This window comes from Pristis pectinata, chromosome 28 (genome assembly GCF_009764475.1).
Source record: "Pristis pectinata isolate sPriPec2 chromosome 28, sPriPec2.1.pri, whole genome shotgun sequence".
Lineage (NCBI taxonomy): Eukaryota > Metazoa > Chordata > Chondrichthyes > Rhinopristiformes > Pristidae > Pristis > Pristis pectinata.
Window position 1 is genome coordinate 2,193,753 of NC_067432.1, and position 23,233 is coordinate 2,216,985.

General features: G+C 46.1%; 2 protein-coding genes across 5 annotated transcripts in view; both read right to left on the reverse strand.

Moving 5' to 3' along the window:
- LOC127583981 (lactase-like protein) overlaps positions 1–5,930 on the reverse strand; it is a 38,616-nt gene extending 32,686 nt beyond the window's left edge. The window contains exons 1-4 of the mRNA XM_052040453.1: positions 5,694–5,930; positions 3,791–4,008; positions 1,602–1,762; positions 1,160–1,247 (exon numbers count right to left, since the gene is read on the reverse strand). Of these exons, the coding sequence (XP_051896413.1) occupies positions 1,160–1,247; positions 1,602–1,762; positions 3,791–3,905 (364 nt within the window). The 5' untranslated portion in view covers positions 3,906–4,008; positions 5,694–5,930. The remainder of the gene's footprint in view (positions 1–1,159; positions 1,248–1,601; positions 1,763–3,790; positions 4,009–5,693) is intronic.
- Positions 5,931–7,808: 1,878 nt separating this feature from the next.
- snapc5 (small nuclear RNA activating complex, polypeptide 5) lies at positions 7,809–19,474 on the reverse strand. 4 transcript variants are annotated; one of them, XM_052040462.1, is made up of 4 exons: positions 19,401–19,474; positions 15,536–15,851; positions 11,325–11,420; positions 7,809–9,320 (listed from the first exon to the last, which is right to left on the reverse strand). In XM_052040462.1, the coding sequence occupies exons 2-4, from the start codon at positions 15,623–15,625 to the stop codon at positions 9,198–9,200; spliced, it is 309 nt and encodes a 102-aa protein (XP_051896422.1). In that variant the 5' UTR covers positions 15,626–15,851; positions 19,401–19,474; the 3' UTR covers positions 7,809–9,197. The 4 variants fall into 4 exon arrangements, with proteins under 4 accessions (XP_051896422.1, XP_051896420.1, XP_051896424.1 ...); XM_052040460.1 differs by lacking the exon at positions 19,401–19,474 and adding an exon at positions 17,718–18,000; XM_052040464.1 differs by lacking the exon at positions 19,401–19,474 and adding an exon at positions 17,902–17,978.
- Positions 19,475–23,233: the final 3,759 nt, after the last annotated feature.

Sequence of the window (23,233 nt, forward strand, 5' to 3'; positions counted from 1 at the left end):
TCCTCAAGCCTGGTCTATCACAGCTGTTGGGAAAACACATAGAATGGAGAGACCTGCTGTACGGTGGAGAGACCTTGGGATACAAGTACCTAGTTCTCTGAAAGTGGTGACACAGGTAGGCAGGGTGGTGAAGAAGGTGTTTGGCACGCTGGCCTTCATCGGTCAGGGCACTGAGTACAGGAGTTGTGATGTCATGTTCCAGCTGTACAAGACGTCGGTGAGACTGCACTTGGAGCACTGTGCGCGGTTCTGGTCGCCCAGCTATGGGAAGGATGTCATTCAGCTGGAGAGGGTGCAGAGAACATTCACAAGGACGTTACTGGGACTGGAGGGCTTGAGATACAAGGAGAGACTGGATAGGCTGGGATTGTTTTCCCTGGAGCGACGGAGGCCGAGGTGACCTTATAGAGATATAAAATCATGAGGGGCATGGATAGGGTGAATGATCACAGTGTTTTTCCCAGGGTAAGGGACTCTAAAACTAGAGGGCACAGGTTTAAGGTGAGAGGGGAAAAATTTAAAGGAGGCCTAATGGGTAATATTTTCACACAGAGGGTGGTGGGTGAGGCAGGAACAATCACTGCATTTAAGACACTTGGACAGGTACCTGGATAGGAAATGTTTAGAGGGATATGGGCCAAACACAGGCAAATGGGACCAGCTCCGTTAAGCTACTTGGTCGGCATGGACCAGTCGGGCCGAAGGGCCTGTTTCCATGCTGTGTGTTTCTATGACTCTACAGCCTCGGCCTCTTCCCTTACAGGGTGACTGAGGCCAATGGCTTTCTGAGTGGAGAATGTTTAAAGGGGATTCCAACCACAAGGTGTCAAAAAAGAGACCCCAAATGAATTCATTTGGGGTGTCTCTTTTGACACATTTTGGTTGGAATCCCCTTTATAAAATAATTCTTTTGTATTACAATGTAAAAACTTAATCCCACCACCTTTACCCTGGCCTACACCCTCCCACTCTCTGCCAACCACATGCCAATCAGTGGATACTGAAGTGCAACTCAGGATTAAGCTAAAGTCGATTTTCTCTCCCTATTAACAGTGCTCACTTCCAGCACCGTAACATTAGCACGTTGGCAATGAGAGAAGGCCGATTCCCTGACAACTAACCTTTCCACTCAGCAAGGGAGCAGAGTGAGAGACGGTACCTTTTATCCCCGTGGGTATGACTCGAGGCCAGGAGATAGAAAAACGATAATGATTGACTTTCAACTCCTTCATTAAGGTAATGTCCTCCTGTAATAAATGCAAATGTTAACCAGGCTTTGCAACACACAAGGAGAATTGTCAGTGTCAATTTACTTGGAAAATTATTTACTTATAAAGCAGAAGTAACTGACCTAGGGAAAAAACTACAGCAAGGTAATCTGAGCAAGGTATTTTCACAAGAAATGCATGACGTTGGAGGATAGTTGGACAGATTTTGTAATGTAGTCACCAGGCTTGATTGACAGTGGCTGATCCAATCATGCCCATTCTGTCTGGGAATAGTATTTCACCAGATTGCACCTTAAACATTTCACTGCCTGCAAAATACCTTGAGATGTGAGAAGCTCTTGGTAAATACAAACCCTTATCATGTGTCCTTACCTTGAATTTATAATAGCTTTCACACGATGAATCCCCTGTTTCATTCAGGAATACTTTTCCTTTCTTGTGTGTGAACACATCCCAGATACTGAGTCCTTTCCCATCTTGATCCCAAGCTCCCTCCGTCTGGTAGGCTGAACTGCCCACACCCCAGGAGAAACCTGAAAACAAAATAGTACTAACGAGTTTCACAACAGTTTATTAGTGCACTGATTGCTACTTGGGAACATGCCAAATTGCTCGAAAATAAGATTATCTAAAATGTCATATTTTTCATACTTCCTGACAACACTGGCTGCCGTTCAGCCCATTGAGTTTATGTTAGCTGTTGGTGCAATCCCATTCCCCTCACTGACTCCCTCTTGTACATGCCCACCAACTCCAGCCTAATTCTCCTGCCACCCACCCACACTAGGAGCAATTTACCCTGACCAATTAACCCACCAACATGTACGTCTTGGAGTGTGGGAGAAATCCAGAGTACCCAGAGGAAACTTATGTGGTCACAGAGAGAATGTGGAAACCAGGTCACTAAAGATGTGAACGCAGTGTTTAAAGGTCAACTTTCAGCTACAAACACGACTCTGGTCATTTTGAAATTTATTTATGTGAAGCTGATTGTGTCTGGTCCAATCTGTGATTAGAAACAAACAAAACATTGTTGTCATGGGAACTGCATCCGGACAGGACCATTCACTAGTTTTATATTCTGCCTTGGGCATAAAACATACAAGTGCTTCACAGGAGGTACATGGAGAGATGACCAAAAATCAATCAACGTGTTGGGTTTGGAGGAGGAGCAGGGGTTAGGCACGCTGCCCAGGTAGCTGAACGCACAGCCATCAATGTGGAGTGATTAAAACCCAGACGACCACATGGCTGGGAGATTGGGGGGGCGGGGAACACAGAGATCTCAGGGCTGTGGGACCAGAGGAGGTTACAGGGGAGTTGCTATTCAGGGTGAGTGGGAACAAAACCCCAGGAGGAATTTGAAAACAGGGATGGGAGTTTTAACATCAAGACTTTACTTAACCTGAAGCCAATGTAGCTCCCACAAACAGCACCAGAGGAATGAGACAGTAGTCAAATACAAATTATACACATTTCTTATTGGAAGTAACATTTGGGATTCTGTGAGGATGCATGTAGTGTGCTTGGGAGGAGCAGTGAGTTTGGACCCATTTGCAAAGGGCAATACTCTATGGGCCTATACAAGAGGGAGTTCATAAAAGATCCTGGGAAGACATTACAGGATGGATACTGAGGTTATTTCTCCTGACTGTGGAATCCAGAATTAGGAATCATGGGTTCGAGGTATGAGGTCATCTATTTGGGACAGAGCTGAGGAGAAGTGTCTTTGGAATTCTCTACATCAGTAGACAGTGGCTGCTCAGTCATTTGAATATTCGAGGCTGAGATTTGTCAGTTTTTGTGGCTGTAACAAACTGAGGGATATTGGAACAAGGCAGGAATGTTTACACAAAGTTGAATGATCTTATAGGAGCCTGAAGAGGGTGAAGGTAGCCCATGGGCAAATGTTTTCAGTTCTTAAAGCTGGTTACCATCGGGCTGCATTCAGCCCTTGTCTGGATCTGTTGTGGACTCAGTAATAGATTACTGGCATTAGTCAAAGGTGAAAGGTGAACTAGATAGATCCTAGTTCTTGGTGCTGTAATGACTCCAATGTCCCAAAGTCTTTTCAGAATAGACATTAGATGATTAAATCTTCAGTAAATCAAAATTTTGAATATTTGTCTCATTACATTTTTCCCTTGATTGGTGAACTTTGAAGGTAAACATACACACCGTATGTAATGGGGACAATATCCTTCAGCATTGAAAACTCAATATGAGGCACAAAATCCAGCTTCTGGTAACCTATGTTGGGTCTGCTCTAAACTGGGGAAGATTCTGAAGCCTTTAGACGCACAGAAAATATCAAAGGGCTCAGTTCATGAAAAACCAATAAGCTTTCTTCAAATCTGGTATAATGAGAAAACTCCAGAACTGAGAGTTATGATTCTTGGTTACTCTTAAATGCTTCAAAGTGTGGGACCAGTGACCGGGTCTCGACATTCTGGGAAGGCAGACTTATTCTGAACGTAAAACTCATACTTTCACAGTACATCACAGTAAATGAATACATTGCCCTGGTCCTTAGTTCTGTGTGGGTCCTTGAATATCCTCACCAGCAGGGAAGGTCCCGTAGTAGAAGGATCCACCGTGGTCTTTTAGCCAGTCGAAGCTCAGGGTCAGACACAGGGGCAGCGTTAGCACGCCGGGCAGAACCACGGGCTGCAACATCCCCAGTCGATCTCAATCCAGCACTGTCACCTTTCACCCCGATAACAGCTCCTCTGCACAACCTGTCCGCACACAGAGGACAGGACAATCACACGTGAGAATGCTGCGGGAATACAAACCGAACAGGCAAGAGTTCTTTGTGTGAAAGCCGAAGGGTGACCTGACAGGCCTTCAGATCCTGAACTCATTTGATAGATAACTGTAGAGAAACCAGGTCCCCCTATAAATGGCGACCGAAGACAGTCACCAATGAATCCAGTGGGGAATTAAGGAGATTCTTTCTCACTTCCAGAGTGTGAATATGGAGCCCATTCCCACAGGAATAAAGCCGTGAGGAGCGGAATAGGAGGGGGGTTGGGTGGCGATGAGTGGGGGTAACGCGAGGCTGCGAGCAGGCACCTGGTCTGAACGGCCTCTCTGTGCTGTGAAATAAACCACCAGCGCTGCCTCCACACACGCACAGGTATCAAGGATGTGTCCAACCGCATCTACCTCGTCTTGTGTTCCATTAATAGCTACTCTCCCCATCCAAGTAATTGAAATATCATTTACTGAATTCGCCCTCAGACTGGATCCTCCATTCAGAAACCTTCGTAGTCCCCCCTAACCCCCCACCACCATCCTCCCCCTCTCCCACCCAACCCCAGATCAGCCTTTGGGCTCCTTCCTTCCTTTGTTCCGTGTGCGGAATTCTCCGTGACTGATGGTGAACATTTGCACCAGGTGTTTAAAATTATCACCTTGACGCTCCATCGGTGATTCCCAGACAATATTGTGGTCTAATTAGGATTTTATTACCTTTTGATATTTTCCTTTCAAAACACGTTTCACAACCATTTTTAGTCTGATATAAGTCATGAAAAATAAATAACAAATTAGGAATCCGCCCTGATATTAAATATTGAAATTCTCAACACAAAATTCCTCCTGTACCATTAAGCAGTCAGATACAAGGTTTGCAAGTCTATGTTTCCACTGTTTGTCTGGCTATATCCTGCATTATCTCTTCATCTATCAGAATAGATTATTTGTTTACTGGTTTAATTAGATCTGTATTGACCAAGTAGAAAGAACAAAGATCATTTGTGTTATATACACATACAATCAAGTTTGGCAAATGAGATCAATAAAAGACATACCACAGATCATCTTACCTGTTAACCTTTCTTCATTTATCTGGATGGGGAGATGACACCAATATCAAGTACTCACAGAATAAATCCACCCTGCAGCCCTACACAGTCCAAAAATAAAGTAAAAATTTGGAGAACAATCTAGCAAACTATTCACTGGTTCCAAACAGAGAGAGAAGGTCCTTTGGAACTCAATGATGCGTTAGCAAATTTAGCTGAACTTGACAAATCTCTTTGTAAAGGCCGAGTTTCCCTTGTAAGCAAACTTTCTAAACTGTATTTGAACTAGCAACTCGTTCATTTTTGATGACAATACCGCACAGTACGAGGATGAGCCCTGGGTGGTTTTCACAGGAATAGGTCTGAACGTAAGCAAATACCTGCTTTCATATAAAGGCCCACAACATTGTCACAGGTTGGAAACCGCTGCCCAGAGGCAACCAGTGAAAAAGCAAGTTTAACCTCTTTTCCCCTGCCTAGAGTAACTCCTTTAGTTGTATGGGTACTTCACAATTACTGTGGTTCACTCCTCTGAAAAGGCTTGCATATTACCCAGAAAGATCTTTTTGCAACAAACCCAAAACTCCTAATTACAAAATTCCAAAGACATTATTACATTTTTCCAGATAAAGATGGAATTTATTGTTGCAATTACCTTTAACTTTTGTTGAGTTTTAACCTTTCAACAGACTCGAGATAGTCGTTGAAACATTCTACCACAGTTCATAACATCTGTCCAGTGACGGTGCTGTGTGCTTGGCCTAGTCCTTTCTAGAGTCACAGGGTCAGAGTCAGTATGTTCATCAAGGTCCTCAGACAGCAGAAAATGTCAGATCGTCATGTGTCTGAGTGCCAGCACACAGATAGAATTGGATCTCCCTTGGCACATTCACATTTCCACTCAAAGACTGGCCTTACTGCTCCCCTGAACTGTCCCTGGTGGCACACATTTTGTTTGCAATACTTTTCTGGTTAAGGTGTGCAATGAAAATCACCGAGAGCTGCACAGAATCTGGCAGGATATCCTCAGGCAGGGGCAACAATCTGAAAGGATTTCTCCTGCTGTAGGAAGCAAAGCGATGCCTTGAACATTTCCACGTTCTCACATTCTCTTTCTTAAGGGATGGTAGCAATGTCGGCAATCACAGGTCCTCTGGAACCTTCTCATTGCACCAGATTTGAAGAAAGTTTGTGAAGCTTCTGTATCTTCACCCAATAGGCTTCAGCTGATGTGCTGTTTGTTCCTGCATCTCCTCTGGGATACAGTGGGAGATGGCTAAATAAAACTGATTGTAGTGTCAATGATTAGTCTAAAGGCTGTACTGGTAAATTCAAAAATCAAGCTGATCACTTTAAAATCAAGAGTAAAACGATGTGTTATACAGGTTTATACTTCTGAAAAATCTGAATGCCACTTAGATTGTTAAGAAAAATCTCCAATCACTAACACGCAAACCAAATCAATGTCATTTTGTGCCTTGGATCTAAATACAGATGTTCTCCCTTTGGAACAAGAGACAAACTTTTCCAGAAGGTGGGATTGTTGATTCTGATCTCATTTCACATTTCAGTCTCAATTGCTTTGGCTTTGCCAAAGGTTCTGCAAGTACAAGTGAAATGGGCTGGGGTACAGTCTGACGGTGTGAATGAACTCCAAGTACAGTCTGAAACAGGTTGGTTACATGACTGTAATTGAAAAGCAGAAAACTGTTTACGCTGCAATTTCAAAGAGACAGAAAATACCAGAAATACTCAGGTTAGATGGCATGTGTGAAAGAGAGTATCCTGGCAGTTCTCCGTCAGAAGAGGATGCAGAACAGAGAGAATGAGATGCTGTGATCAATTTATCCCCTCCTGCCTTCACCCAATCACAGATAGCACCCTCTTTTTTTCTCTCCGTCTTTCTCAACATCTTACATTAGAGATCAAACAAGCATTACAATTCTGACATTAACTTTGTTTCTCTCTTCACAGGAGTTGCCTGATCTGCTGAGTATTGCCAGCAGTTTGGTTTTATTTTGGCAACTTGACTGTTTCCACATGTCACAGCAGCTCTCAGTTCACATTATTTTCATGGCTGCCTATAGAAATGCAGAGGGCCATCCATAGTATTTCACACCATTTTCCCCATGAACCCCAGTGCACATTAACCACAATAAACAGATTTAGTAAAACAAGAAGCTGTTCTGTACCCCGAAGCAAGTTAACCAATAACTGATGAATACTGAAAACACAGTCACTTCCCTACCCCCCCCCCACCAACACCTGAGCAGAGCACACTAAAACCTTCACCAATCTTCATCCTTAGGGTGGAGGGAACAGCCTCTGTTCCAAGTTTTTCCTGTCCCATTTTTGGGTGGGAGATTGCAAAATTAAGTGTCAAGCTGCCATTTAAATGAGTCCCGTGTCTTGGCACGAGCACTTTCTGTGGCATTCCTGTTTACTCTATTCCTTAGGTTTGAATACTGGAGAACATCCACATCTGCCATATTTCAGGCTGACGGATACATTTTAAAATCAAACCCAAGCAGAAAGCAAAACACCACAGATGGACTTCCAGAGGGAAAGGGCCTTCACTGGCCAGGTTACTGGGCTGTTTGTGATGCACACTATTCCGTTCTAGAAGTTCACTCTTACAAACGCTAGAGCTTTTGTCTTTTTTAAATTATTTTCATAGATTTACATACAAACCAAAACCATCAAGGTCTCAACAAGAACCTCCCATCCAAACCTGTTCACTGCCTCCTCCTGTTGTATCAACATCATTTATTGCATCATTAACACATTAAACATCTTGCATACATTTACAATGAGAAACTTGTTGATCCACACTTTTAATTGAAGCTGCCATAATAAATCTTGGTGCACTGAAGCCTGTGGAGTTCCTGCAGCATCAGCTCTGGCAGGACAGTGCAATGACAGGTTTACACAAGAATATACAACGGGATTTGAAACAAGAATTTACAACTTGGAAATAGTGTCCGTTACATCTGCAAACCCCTCACCCCCACACCATGGTTCAATTACACTTTACCCTCTGAACGGATGTCACGAAGCACCCGAGTGCATAGCCAGAGGACACCCACTGGATCACAACTAATTAGTTTTTCAGCCGAGCAGCGTGCCTATGACATGGTAAACATGGAGGAAATGATTGAGCTTGGAGGCACAGGGGCTATTTTACAAATCTGCAGTCTGCCAGGCTGTGGCCAGATAGCACAGCAGGAGGTTGGAGAGAGGCAAGGCTCCACATAAACACTACAGGAGCTTGTCTGCAAGGTGCTGCCGTTGTTGCATTCCACCCAAAATGCAAGGACAGTTTTGGATAGGTCCAGTCACGTTACTGGGGAGGACAGTCAAAGGACTTCTAGAGACGGCTGAGTGAGGAGTGGGAGTAATTGTTCTATAGTAAACTAAAAATACATTGGCTAACAACGAGCAGAACAAAAGTACAAAAACCTCTCAATACCCAAAAAATAAATTCACTCCATGAAACCACCTCACGCTTCTTGGGATGGACAGCAACTTGACCTCAGTCTTGGAAACAAATGTCCCATCGTACTTCACTGTATTTACGGGTGGAGCATTATCTGCGAGGCACTTTGGTTGGGGCCATCAATATTTCAGGACTTTCTCCACAGGCTTTTTAGTTACAAACTACTGCATCAGTGGTTCGCCACCATTAGAGATCATTAGGTGATGCAATGAATCAATAAAAGATCTCTGCAGTATGTGAACATAATCCAGATATCCAGCTAACTTTGTCGTCTATTGTTCTAAAACCCCAGCAACAAGGTTCCAAGTTCAGAATTGGGAAATTTCACACCCTCTTATTTCTTGTGTGTTCTTGCACTTCTGATTTCATTTTCTCAGGTCGCAAGGACTTGTCAGCCTTTTGTGCCAATAACACGCCTGTATTCAGCACAAAGGTCACTCCGCCGCCTCCATCTTCACTGTCTCTGCAGCCTTCCTTCCTTGGTTTCCACCCAGGAGATGCAGCAATGAAGACAACCTTCGAGTTTCAACCTCCACATGATATTTCAGAAGTTATGGACTGCATCTCTCAAAAGCTGGTGTCTGTCCTGTCCAGCTTACTGTACACTTGAAGAAAAACAATCCCAGACATCTTTGCACGTTAAAGTCTTGGCACAAAATGACATTAACTGTATTCCTCGTCCTCCTCCTCCTCCTCATCCTGCCTCACCCGAGTAACGAACTGGGACGTGCTCAGCTGAAGCTGGGTCTGATTGATCGCACTCTCGTTGTCTACCTGCATCAAAGACTGTAGAAGGAAATGTTAAGCGGTGGGAAAAGATAATTATTCAATAGACACACTAGGCTAAAGCTATAATGAATCTCAAAGTATGTTTACACCTCAAACACAAGATGAAAATTACGATCCTGATACAAAATATGCTTTTGCATTGAATTAGATGCTTTGCTCCAACCCCACTTCTAATTGTTAATGTCAAAACCCATCTTGAGGGGAATGAGTCAGTTCAGGAGCTGGGACGGGGACAGGGGCTTGAGGAAGGAAGAGAGAACTTTCCTCTCTCCAGACTTTCACAGCCTCACAAGATCCCAAAACCCTCTACAGTTAAGTACTTTGAAGTGCTGGAATGTAAAGCTGCCAATTTGTGTGCAGTGAACTTCTTCAAATAGCAATGAGAAAACGAAGGGATATCTTTTAGTGCTGTTGGTGAGGAAGGGAGGCCAGGAGGAACTCCCCTCCTTCTCTCAAAGTAGTGCTGTGGGAGTTTCCATGCTCACATGGAATGGGCTCCCTCATTTAAAGTGCCATTGAAAATGCACAACTTCTCTCCCACTTCTGCAATGAGCAGAGAAAGTGGATCATATACAAGGTGGCCTATGCTCTGATGCAGAGTTAAGAGCTGCCTCCTCAGCAAAGTCCACACCAAACATGCCAGTGGTGGGCACAAAACATTTTACTTGTACATTTTTTGGGATAGAAGTGTTGCTGACAAGGCCAGCATTTACTGTCCATCCCTAATTGCCTTCTAAGTGGTGGTTAGGTGGTTCTTCGTGGACTGCTGCAATCCATAAGAAGGTCTCACAATGGTATTGGGTGGGGAGTTCCAAGATTTAGATCCATTAACAATGAAAGACTGGTGATATGTATCCATGAGGATATATTTGTCCAATTTTGCTCCTATATCTTGTGGTCTTATTGTTTAAAGTACATGGAGAGGAACCTGCAGACACTGGTGTTCCCAAGTGCCTACTGCCCTGGTCCTTGGTGATGGGTATCACAGGTTTGGGATACACTGTCAGAGTTGCCCAGATGAGTCAATGCAGTGCGTTTTTTGGTTGATTCACTGTTTGCCAGTGGTGGAAGGAGTAAATACTTAAGGTGGTGGATGGCGTGACGATCATACGGGTTGTTTTATCCCGGATGGTGTTCAGCTTCTGAGTGCTGTTTGAACTGTGCTCATCCAGGTAAATGAATAGTACTCGATCATATTTACACTTTGCAGATGGAAAGACTTGGGTATCATGAGGTGATTCACTTGCTGCAGAATTCCCAGCCTTTGACCAGAGCACAGGGGGCAGCATTCACAAGGACAAAGAGTATGGTGACAAGCTGACCAATGGACGGTGTAGGACAGAACCCGAGGAAAAACAGAAGGCACCAACAAAAGTGACCAAACAGGAGAGTCAGAGCAGCACTGAAAGGCAGCAGCTCCACAATGACTTATTCACAAAGCAATCTCTTCAGTCCTACTATCCTGTTCCAAATTCCTGCACAGCTCCTGCCTGGATACAGTGGACATGGAGAGGATGTTTCCATCAGTGGGAGAGTCCAGAATCCAAGGGCACAGCCTCAGAATAAAGGGACGGCCCTTTAAAACTGAGAGGAGGAGGAATTTCTTCAGCCAGATGGTGGTGAATCTGTAGAATTCATTGCCACAGACGGCTGTAGAGGCCATGTCATTGGGTGTATTTAAGGCAGAGATTGATAGGTTCTTGATTGGTGAGAGGGTTAGGGGTTACGGGAGAAGGTGGGAGAATGAGGAAAAAAAAATCAGCCCCGAATGGCCCGGTTTTGCTCCTATATCTTGTGGTCTTATTGTCTAAAGTCTCCATCAAGAAATGGAAGAACAGAATGAAGAAATGAGGGCCAAGTATGAATCAAGTACACACAAGCAGCAGAAAGCGTAGCAGAATCAAAAGAGCACATAACCAAAACAAAATTACAGGCAATCATTTAGTTGTCCAACATGTTATTAAATATTCAGATATTTACAGCACAAAGCACACCTCTCACCTCCACAGATTCAGGTGCCTGACCAGTCCCGTCATTGCCAACAGTGTCACCTTCTTCCTTAGTCACGATCATGGATCGTAAGGCCAACTCTTCAACCTGCAATCACAACACACTTACATTAACAAGGTCACATTCCCGTCAACTGCAGACATCCACATTAACAATAACTTGCATTCATGCTGCAGTTTGAAATACAGAAGACTTTGGTATTAGTTTATTATTGTCACTTGTACCGAGGTGCAGTGAAAAACTTGTCTTACATACCGATCATACAGGTCAATTCATTACACAGTGCATTGAGGGAGTACAGGGTAAAACAGTAAAAGCATACAGAGTAAAGTGTCACAGCTGCAGGGAAGTGCATTACAGGTAGACAATAAGATGCAAGGTCATAAGGTAGACTGTGAGGTCAAAAGTCCATCTCATAAGGGAACTGTTCAACAGTCTTATAACAGAGTGATAGAAGCTGTCCTTGAGCCTGGTGGTACGTGCTTTCAGGCTTTTGCATCTTCTGCATGATGGGAGAGGGGAGAAGAGAGAATGTCTAGAGTGGGTGGGGTCTAATTAGGTTGGCTGTTTCACTGAGGCAGTGAGAAGCATAGACAGAGTCCATGGAGGGGAGGCTGGTTTCTGTGATGCGCCGGGCTGTGTCCACAACTCTCTGCAGTTTCTTGCGGTCCCAGGCAGAGCAGCTGCCGTACCAAGCTGTGATGCATCCAGATAGGCTGCTTTCTATGGTGCACTGATGAAAGTTGGCAAGTGTCAAAGGGGAGATGCCAAATTTCTTTAGCCTCCTGAAGTAGTAGAGGTGCTGGTGAGCTTTCTTAGAACCATAGAACAATACAGCACATAACAGGCCCTTCGGCCCACCATGTTGTGCCGACCTTCAAACCACACCTAAGACTATCTAACCCCTTCCTCCCACATATCCCTCTATCTTAAATTTCTCCATATGCTTATCTAACAATCTCTTGAACTTGACCAACATATCTGCCTCCACCACCACCCCAGGCAGCGCATTCCATGCACCAACCACTCTCTGGGTGAAAAACCTCCCTCTGACATCTCCCTTGAACTTCCCACCCATTACCTTAAAGCCACGTCCTCTTGTATTGAGCATAGGTGCCCTGGGAAAGAGGCGCTGGCTGTCCACTCTATCTATTCCTCTTAGTATTTTGTACACCTCTATCATGTCTCCTCTCATCCTCCTTCTCTCCAATGAGTAAAGCCCTAGCTCCTTTAGTCTCTCCTCATAATCCATACTCTCTAATCCAGGCAGCATCCTGGTAAATCTCCTCTGTACCCTTTCCAACGCCTCCACATCCTTCCCATAATGAGGCGACCAGAATTGGACACAGTACTCTAAGTGTGGTCTAACCAGAGTTTTGTAGAGCTGCATAATTACTTCACGGCTCTTAAACGATCCCACGACTTATGAAAGCTAACATCCCATAAGCTTTCTTAACTACCCTATCCACCTGTGAGGCAACTTTCAATGATCTGTGGATATGAACTCCCCAGATCCCTCTGCTCCTCCACACTACCCAGAATCCCGCCATTTACCTTGTACTCCGCCTTGGAGTTAGTCCTTCCAAAGTGTACCACCTCACACTTCTCCGGATTGAACTCCATCTGCCACTTGACAGCCCAGCTCTGCATCCTATCAGTATCCCTCTGTAAGCTTCGACAGCCCTCCACACTATCCACAACACCACCGATCTTTGTGTCATCTTGCCCATGGTGTCTACGTGGTTGGACCAGGACAGGCTATTGGTGATGTGCACTCCCAGGAACTTGAAGCTCTCAACCCTCTTAACCTCAGCACCATTGATGTAGACAGGTGCATGTACACCGCCCCCTTTCCTGAAGTCAATGACCAACACTTTTTTTTTTGCTGACATTGAAGGAAAGGTCATTGTCATGACACCACGTCACTAGGCTCGCTATCTCCTTCCTGTACTCCAACATCGTTATTTGAGATACGGACTACTACAGTGGTATCATCTGCAAACCTGTAGATGGAGTTAGAGCAGAATCTGGCCACGCAGTCAATGAGTGTATAGGGAGTAGAGTAGAGGGCTGAGCCCACAGCCTTGTGGGGCACCAGTGTTGAGAATAATTGTGCTGGAGGTATTGCTGCCTATCCTCACTGATTGCGGTCTACTGGTCAGAAAGTCAAAGGTTCAGTTGCAGAGGGAGGTGTTGAGTCCAGGTCTCAGAGTTTGGTGATGAGTTTGCTTGGGATTATAGTATTGAAGGCGGAGCTGTAGTCAATAAACAATAGTCTAAAGTAGGTGGCTTTACTGTCCAGATGGTCTAGAGATGAGCGTAGGGCCAGGGAGATGGCGTCCACTGTAGACCTGTTTCGGCGGTAGGCGAATTGCAGTGGGTCGAGGTTTTCCAGGAGGCTGGAGTTAATGCGTGCCGTGACCAGCCTCTCGAAGCACTTCAGGATGCTGGATGTCAGAGTCACCGGTTGGTAGTCATTAAGACATGTTACCTTGTTTTTCTTAGGTACCGGGATGATAGTGGTCTTCTTAAAACAGGTGGGAACCTCAGATTGAAGCAGGGAGAGGTTAAATATGTCTGCAAATACCCTGCCAGCTGATCAGCACAAGACCTGAGGACAAGGCCAGGGACACCATCTGGGCCAGATGCTTTCCACGGGTTCACTCTCCAGAAGACTGATCTTTCCACAGGTTCAGGTGCATTGGACGCTGTTGGGATGGGCGGTGACAAACCAATCTCCTTCTGTTCAAAACGTGCATAGAATGCGTTCAGCTCATCTGGAAGGGATGTGCTGTTGTTGGTGATACTGCCCGACTTTGTTTTGTAGCCTGTTATAGCGTGTAAGCCCTGCCACAACTGACGGCTGGTCTGGGACTGGTATTGTCTCTTGGCATCTGATACCATTATGGAGGTCGTATCTCAACTCCCTTGTCACAGAGAGGATAAATGCATCCAACATGAAGGGAACATAGAAACTGGGAACTATTTAGACCATCAGGGCCTCTACCAAAGTTCAGGGTGACCTGCATGGCTATGGACCAAATGCTGGAAGATGTTTAGTTTGGGTTGTTCTTTGAGTGACATGAACATCGGCTGAATGGCCTCATCCTACATTGTAAGCTTTCTGTGATTAAATATAATCAGGGAAGCAGCAAACAGCTTTTGGGGCTGAGTCAACGGTTTTGAGGATATGGCAAGGAAGTGGCACTGAGGCCAAGATCAGGCCATGATTTCAGTGAACCATATTCTTAAACCCTCATATTCTCTCATATTCTTAAACCCTCAGCTGTGGTCTCTCATTTTAGGGCAATTCCTTGGAAGCAGCCCCGTGAATCTTCACTGCATTCCCTGTGTAGTTTTTTTTTGCAAGATAAAGAAAGCATTTCTGTACACAGTACTCACCAAATACCCATATAACTGCAGCAAGTACTCCTGTACTCAAACCTTCTGACAAAGGAGCAGAACATACCATTTTCCTTCCTATTGCTGGCTGCATCTGCACATTCGCTTTGTTACTTGTGCGCAAGGACACCAAGGTCTCTTTGAACACACAGCCCAGCTCACAGGAACAATTCCAGAAGTCTGGAAGATGATACCCAGAGCATTCATTACCTCTATAACTACCTCTTTTGAGATTCTGAGAAATCAATGGTTTTTAGCATCTCTAGTACTTTTGTTTTTAAACTATTTCTTTCATCCTCATTAGACACCTTCTCCTGTGGTATTTCTGGCAGGGTTTTGCCATGAAGAGGGTAACCTGTGCAATTCCTGTGCCATTTCCTTATGCTGTCTGCCTGCTGGGGACCCACCTCTACCTGCACTTGTCTTCCTTTTCACATACTATAGCAACTCTGACAGTCCAGTTTTATGTCTCTTGAATGGGTTTCTCAGCTTGATGCAAATGCACAGGACCTGCCGAGATGGACTGACAATAGAACTAAAATGCTGAGATTGTCATCTGATTCAAGTTGGCTAAGTCTGCTTGAGGATTTGGTAGAGAGGGAGTTGAGAACTCCCCTATCTCCCAAGCTGCTGCTGTTATAGGATGGCTGGTCAGAAGGATGGTTAACATTCAGGTAGTAACAGGGGTTTGTGAACTTCATCTGGAGCTTCACCCAACCTGGAATCATTTAATGGAAAGGGAGTCCATCTCCTGGCCTGACACAGCACTGCACAAAGATAAATATTCTTCATGGGTTTACCTTGAGTCGGTTTAATTGATCTTGTAAAGTGGTTTTGAGTTTCAGCAGAGCTTCCTCTTCTTTCTTCAGCTCCTGTAGCCGACTCAACATTCTTAGCCCCACGGAGTCCTACAGCTCACCTGCAGGACGTTTGATTCACTCAAGGATCACTGCACCTTTCTGAAAGGTTGCTCTTGCTCAGTCAATGCACTCCAACCAAGAGCAGCGGGCCATATTTGAAGACCAGGATCCGCAGCTTTGGTCACGTGCGCTGCTAATTAAAGGCAAAAAAGCAGCTTGACACGAAACAAAGCTGTCGTCACCAACCAGTCAATACCTAAAAGAGAAACAGAATTTAGTATCACATCCACCATGTTAGTTAACCGTCACTGACTTGTGAGAATCCCTGGCCCATAACTGCTCAAAATGGAGAAAGAGCATTTAGGGTGACACTGAGGACTTTGTTGCCTTTGTCAGAAGCCTGGTATAAATGGCAGGAGTGAGCCACCTTCTAAACTGTCCACCCATTCACCTGATCTGTGGCAGAATATCCAGATCCCACACTGGCTTCAGTAAACACAGAACGGGAGTGGAAGCAAGTCTTTAGGCATCCAAAGGAAAATTAACCCTATATGTTATTTCTGTACTGCTCCATGTGCTACTAAAGAGCAGAGGGCACTCTCCACCCTTTCACCCGCCAGCATATTTTGGTGTTCAACAAACACCAAATTTGGAAGGTCATGCTGCAATCTAACAGAGATGTTTAACATGATCTGACAGGGAAGATGCAGAGAACTTAATTCTTCTGGTGGGGAAATCTATAAGGAATATATCTGGAAAATTTGAGACAAGCCATTCATCACAAGCAATAAATTTTCTAAACAAAGAATGGTGGAAATCTTGGAGTGTCTTTCCCAAAAGTTGAGGATGTGGGTGATCAACTAAAATTTGAAGGCATGCAGGCAAGAGGTGTAGTGGTGTTGGTGTGTGGTTAACCAAGCTGCAATAGTGAAGAGCCATGATGTAAATGACCCCAGTGCTGCCTTTGTGGAGTTTGCACGTCCTCCCTGTGATCACGTGGGTTTCCTCCGGATGCTCCGATTTCCTCCCACATCTCAAAGATTTGAAGATTAGCAAGTTAATTGGCCAGTGTAAATTACCTCTAGTGTGTAAGAGTGCAAAATCTGGGGGGGAATTGATGACAGTATTTTTGAGAATAATAGGTTAGAGTAGGATTAGTGTAAAAATGGGTGGTTGACAGTCAGACTTGATGGGCCGAAGGGCCTGTTTCAGTGCTGTATGATTTTGTGAATGGAGGGAATGGTGCAAGAGAATGATATATGCACAATTAATTCATAAAAAAGCTTGATAATATTTTTGAAAAAAAACATTTGACAGACGTTCTGAAAGCCTTTTTTTTCCATGCATGGAATTTGGCCATCACCACATGGCCAGCGTTTACTGCCCTTGAAATTGTGGGGAGCCAACTACAACCGAGTAGTTTGCTTGGCTATTCTGGAGGATATTTAGCAGTCAATCACACAAGGGTGTCAAACATATCAGGCAAGGATGCCAGATATCCTGGTAAATCATATTTTTTTTAAAAAAAAGTTTTTACAACAACCCATTCATCATTACTAAAACAAACCATTGTATTTCCAAATTCAAGGTTACTGATGTTAAGATTCCACAGCTGTCAGGGTGGGAAGTGAAAACACAAGAGACTGCAGATACTGGAACCTGGAGCAAAAAATAAACTGCTGGAAGAACTCAAGTAGGCCAGGCAGCATCTGTGGAGGCAAAGGGATGGTCAATGCTTCAGGCTGAGACCCTACATCAGGTCTGGGAGGAGCAAAAGGAAAGGTGGCCAGTATAAGGGGAGGGGTGGTAGGTGATAGATGGAACCAGATTGGGGGGAGGGGGAGAGATGATGGAGCCAGGTTGGTGTGGGGATGGCAAAGGTGAACAAAGGGAGAGAGAAGCTGGGTGGACAAGGGGGAGTGGGAAAGGAACACAGGGAGTGGGTTTACTGAAATTGAAAAATTCAATGTTTATACCACTGGGCTGCAGCCTACCCAGGCAGAATACAAAGTGCTGTTCTTCTAGTTTGCAATAGGCCTCATCATGCAGTGGAGAAGGCCCAGGACAAACAGTTCGGTGAGGGGATGGGAAGGGGAATTGAAATGACAGGCAACCGGCATACCTGGTGGGATATGAACTCAGGTCTCTGGAAGTTTGCTTTTTGCTCCAGGTCTCTGGACTGTTGGTCCGGACCTTAAGATTTCTACTCCAGGGATTTACCACCTGCAGCAGCACAGTTGTCAGAGAGGGAGCTCCAAGCTTTAACTCCAGATCCAGCAGCCTCTTGTCCTGGAAGCCCCAGTTACCTGCTACACTGCAATCCCCCTCCATGCCTCGCTGTTCACCAGAGGGGATGGAAACGGTGCAGGTTACAGGATCTTGGGGGCCGACCAGCTCCGGTCTCCAGTTACAACCCCAGCCCCCCCCCCCCCGAACCCCTCTCCCTCGTCCCCGGACCCCCTCCCCAGTCTCCAGTTACAAACCCAGCCCCCCCCCCCGAACCCCTCTCCCTCGTCCCCGGACCCCCTCCCCAGTTACAACCCCAGCCCCCCCCCCGAACCCCTCTCCCTCGTCCCCGGACCCCCTCCCCAGTCTCCAGTTACAACCCCAGCCCCCCCCCCGAACCCCTCTCCCTCGTCCCCGGACCCCCTCCCCAGTCTCCAGTTACAACCCCAGCCCCCCCCCCCGAACCCCTCTCCCTCGTCCCCGGACCCCCTCCCCAGTCTCCAGTTACAACCCCATCCCCCCCCCGAACCCCTCTCCCTCGTCCCCGGACCCCCTCCCCAGTCTCCAGTTACAACCCCATCCCCCCCCCGAACCCCTCTCCCTCGTCCCCGGACCCCCTCCCCAGTCTCCAGTTACAAATCCAGCCCCCCCCCCCCGAACCCCTCTCCCTCGTCCCCGGACCCCCTCCCCAGTTACAACCCCAGCCCCCCCCCCGAACCCCTCTCCCTCGTCCCCGGACCCCCTCCCCAGTCTCCAGTTACAACCCCATCCCCCCCCCGAACCCCTCTCCCTCGTCCCCGGACCCCCTCCCCAGTCTCCAGTTACAACTCCCGCCCCCCCCCCCCGAACCCCTCTCCCTCGTCCCCGGACCCCCTCCCCAGTTACAACCCCAGCCCCCCCCCGAACCCCTCTCCCTCGTCCCCGGACCCCCTCCCCAGTCTCCAGTTACAACCCCAGCCCCCCCCCCGAACCCCTCTCCCTCGTCCCCGGACCCCCTCCCCAGTCTCCAGTTACAACCCCATCCCCCCCCCCCCGAACCCCTCTCCCTCGTCCCCGGACCCCCTCCCCAGTCTCCAGTTACAACCCCAGCCCCCCCCCGAACCCCTCTCCCTCGTCCCCGGACCCCCTCCCCAGTCTCCAGTTACAACCCCAGCCCCCCCCCGAACCCCTCTCCCTCGTCCCCGGACCCCCTCCCCAGTCTCCAGTTACAACCCCAGCCCCCCCCCGAACCCCTCTCCCTCGTCCCCGGACCCCCTCCCCAGTCTCCAGTTACAACCCCAGCCCCCCCCCCGAACCCCTCTCCCTCGTCCCCGGACCCCCTCCCCAGTTACAACCCCAGCCCCCCCCCCCGAACCCCTCTCCCTCGTCCCCGGACCCCCTCCCCAGTCTCCAGTTACAACCCCAGCCCCCCCGGGGCCTCCGACCCCGACCTCACCCCCTGCCTTGAGCCCCTCCCCTGAGCCCCTCCCCGAGCTCTGGCCAACCACCTAAGCGCCCCGAGCCGTCCCCCCTCCGAACCCATCCCCTCCCTGATCCCCCCCCGGGTCCCTCCCCCGGTCCCGACCCGCCGCCGCTCCACCTGCGCGCCACCAACACCACCGGCTTCCGACCGTCCCATGCGGCCCAGCCGTCACTTCCGGTCACACGCGCATGCGCGACACTGCCCCCGTCACTCCCTAGCAACGGCCGCTTCCCCGGAAGCGGGAGAGTTCCCGGTGATGCCCGCCGTGGCCGAGCCGCCGCTTCTGTTGACCGCGCCCGATCGGGACGGCCCGGTGGCAGAAAGTCCATCAGCTGGTTCTGGGAGTTGCTGCCTCGCTGGAGGATCCAGCGCCGAGGGAACGGATTTAAACAAGAACTGCTGAAGTTTGCCGTTGTGAAGGGCGGGGAGCTGAGGGCCGGGTCCCGGCAGAGGTGGGCATTTCCTCCGACAAGGTCCTGAGTCCCAGAAAGTGGAGGCAGCGGAGTGAAGGGTTACCAGGGGAAGGCAGGACTGTGGCGTGAGGTTACAGTGAGATCAGCGAGGATCTTATTGCCTGTGTGTGGGCTGGACGGGGTGAGTGTGTGTTCAACGTTTTATAATCCCACACCAGCCTGCTTCCACGGCTTATCTTTTCCAACTCTGCCATATGCCTATCTTCACACATGTGGAAACTAATTATAGGCGGTAGTCCAGGGTTCTGTTTAAATTTAACCTTCCTGCTATTATATTCCATTATTTTATAAACGAGCCCTAGTAATTTACATTTTTCATGTCATTCTCAACCTTTTTGTGGGACAAAGGCCACTTACGCGGAGTTCAAGCAAGGGAAGGTTTTATTTGAGCGTATGCAAGGGAAAAGATCTCGATCACATTGGAGACCTCCTCAAGGACACAGAGTTTTCAACAAATTTTTGTGGTCCAGCAGTTGTTCATCTGTTATCTCTACCCTTTGCTATGGAGAGTCAATAAACTTAACCATCTAGACTTCATTTCCCCTTATCTCCTTTCTCTGTATAGCAATGAATATTATTGCTAGATGTTGGACCATCTGGACTTGATTCCCAGTCACAACCAAACCATTTATTTTAAGATCTACTATTAATCCTAGCAATAATATGCCCTGGGTCCACTGTTCAGTCCTTTCTGTTGGTCCCTGGACAGATTATTTTTGCCCCAGATGGATCCCCATTAACTATATGGGATTTTGATATATCCAATCTTGTACAGTGTCACAAATGCCCCTTCCCCTGTCTTTAATTCTTCCCTTGTTCTCTGAATCCTACATCTCTTGTTTTGAGAACCATCCCCCGTTAGTCAATTCCTTGAAGATTTAATTAATATGCTGGTATCCTGCGGAATGCCGATCCATTATACTGTTCTTGTGCCAGGGAAAATATTAGTAAACAAAAAAAGGTAAAATTGCAAAAATTTAGCAGTTTACCAGGAAGGTTGCAAGGCGTGGCCATGTTGTTCATGTTGGCTTGGCCAACGGGAACACACTTTGTCATTGGCACTCAGCCAATGAAAGCGCAGTACATAATAACCCCTTTTACAGCTGATTCAATTAGCACCCTCATTGCTGGGAACACATCCTGAATGCTAACTGAAGTACCAGTGTTAGCTGTTCCTCGCACGTTCTCTGAACTTCACAGTCTGCAAGTTGTAAACACATGCCTGGTTCAATCATTCTCTGCAGTTAGTATAATAATTGATTATCATGCTCTGCTCTTGCGCTTATTCCGTATTCTACTGACTTACTATACTGTCTTAGAAAACTAAATACATATCTCAGCAATATCTGGCTTCCTACCTGTGGGTTTCATGCTTAACTGGTCGACCCTTATTCAAGTCCCCAACTTTACATAATTTAGCCTCATTGTCATGATTAGAAAGCCCTGACAAATGTGTACTGGTTTTCCAAGTGTGTACTGGTTATCCATCTGAATTGTGAACTGATTCCAAGTATTCGCTATTCTCCGATGCAGGTTGAATATCTTCTCCCCTCTCATCTTCCTGTAGGTCATATGGGTGATTAGCCATTCTGTCTCCACATTCACCTCCTTTTCTCAAATAAATGCTATAAATAATCACAAAGTAAATCACAATGACTGAAGACCAAAATGAACATTAAATGATTTTTAGTGTTCCTTTTTAAATTGTTTCCACCCCATAGACTATCGTTGCAAAATATTACTTCTGCTTAGCTTTTAGCTGTCTCAATCCAAAATCCATACCCTTCTCTCAACTTTGGTTTGAGTCTGACTTGACTGTTAAGTGACTGTGCAAGTCTGAGGCTCCTTCTGTAGTGCAAATTAGCCGGGTATTTCCATTGCTTGTTGTGTCACTTCCAATCACATTTTCACATTCACATATCATGCCACATCCTATCAGGTCACCTCATACAAGCTATTGGCTTCAAAAGATGACAACTTGGAGATCTACATTCCTCTATCCATTTCTTAGGCAGTGGCCAGGTTATCAAAGGCAGTCCTTTAAAATGTTCGTGGACAATGACACAAATTCTCAGAGAGGGAATAATTCACAGGATCACAGAATGATAACAGCAAAGAAGGGGACCTTTCAGCCTATCAAGTCTTCAGTCCACAGCTAATATTTTTGTTAACCTAAGGAGAGGAAACATCCTCATTAAGGAAGGCAATATTTGAGAGTACACGTCAATTGTTCCCAAACAATTTCCCAAAAGGTCAATTCAAATTAAACACTAATTGCCAGTTTTTAATATATGGGATTTCTTTTCTGGATGTAGAGATTCTTGCAAAACTTGCAGAATTAGCCAGAAATGCACATGGCTATTGTGGAATTTGGGACATTCCATTAAAGATAAGTCAGAAAGAAAGAAAGGTAGACACAGAAAGACATACTTATGAACAAAACTAGTTGATTACAATTCTTCCTAAAGGCACCTTTGGATTTAGAGTCATAGAGTCATAGAGCACTACAGCACAGAAACAGGCCCTTTGGCCCATCTAGTCCATGCCGGCCTCGTTTCTGCCTAGTCTCATTGACCTGCACCCAGACCATATCCCTCCATACCTCTCCCATCCATGTAAATATCCAAATTTCTCTTAAATGTTACAATTGAACCCGCATCCACCACTTCCGCTGGCAGCTCGTTCCACACTCGCACCACCCCCTGAGTGAAGAAGTTCCCCCTCAGATTCCCCTTAAATATTTCACCTTTCACCCTAAACCTATGTCCTCTAGTTCTAGTCTCACCCAACCTGAGGGGAAAAAGCCTGCATGCATTCACCCTATCTATACCCCTCATAATTTTGTATACCTCTATAAGATCTCCCCTCATTCTCCTGCACTCAAGGGAATAAAGTCCTAACCTATTCAACCTTTCCCTATAAAACTCAGGGCCTCAGGTCGCTGGAAAAAATTAGAACCAAAAAGAAAATAATGACCACATTAACAAACCTTAACATTCATGAACAAGAAAGATAAAATTGAACACTTTCATCAACAAAAACAGAAATATAAAGGGTTAACATCTTTCTGTTCTCAGCATAACAGTGAACCAAGCAGCAGGCAGGTGGAATCTCACATAGATCTCATATTCACACAGTTCCTGAAGGAGATACTGTCTCTTGACAAACGCCCAGTTAAAATTTTCTTCTAGCATAGACTTAACAGACACCAACTGGCTTTACTGTCACAAACATTCACTTCACCTTTCTCCTGTGTAACTCAAAGATTGCTGAGTTTTATGCAACATACTAAAATTCACAGAGCATCCACACATTTCAAATCAGTTGAGAAACTAAATATAAATTGCCTTCAAAGGTTAAACAGCTTAAAACAATCATACACATTTTAAGGAGACTTTTAAACTTTAAGAACAAAGAAATGCTGGAAGCTGTGGATCATGCACAGACAACAGACATCTAAATACCCCTACATCAACC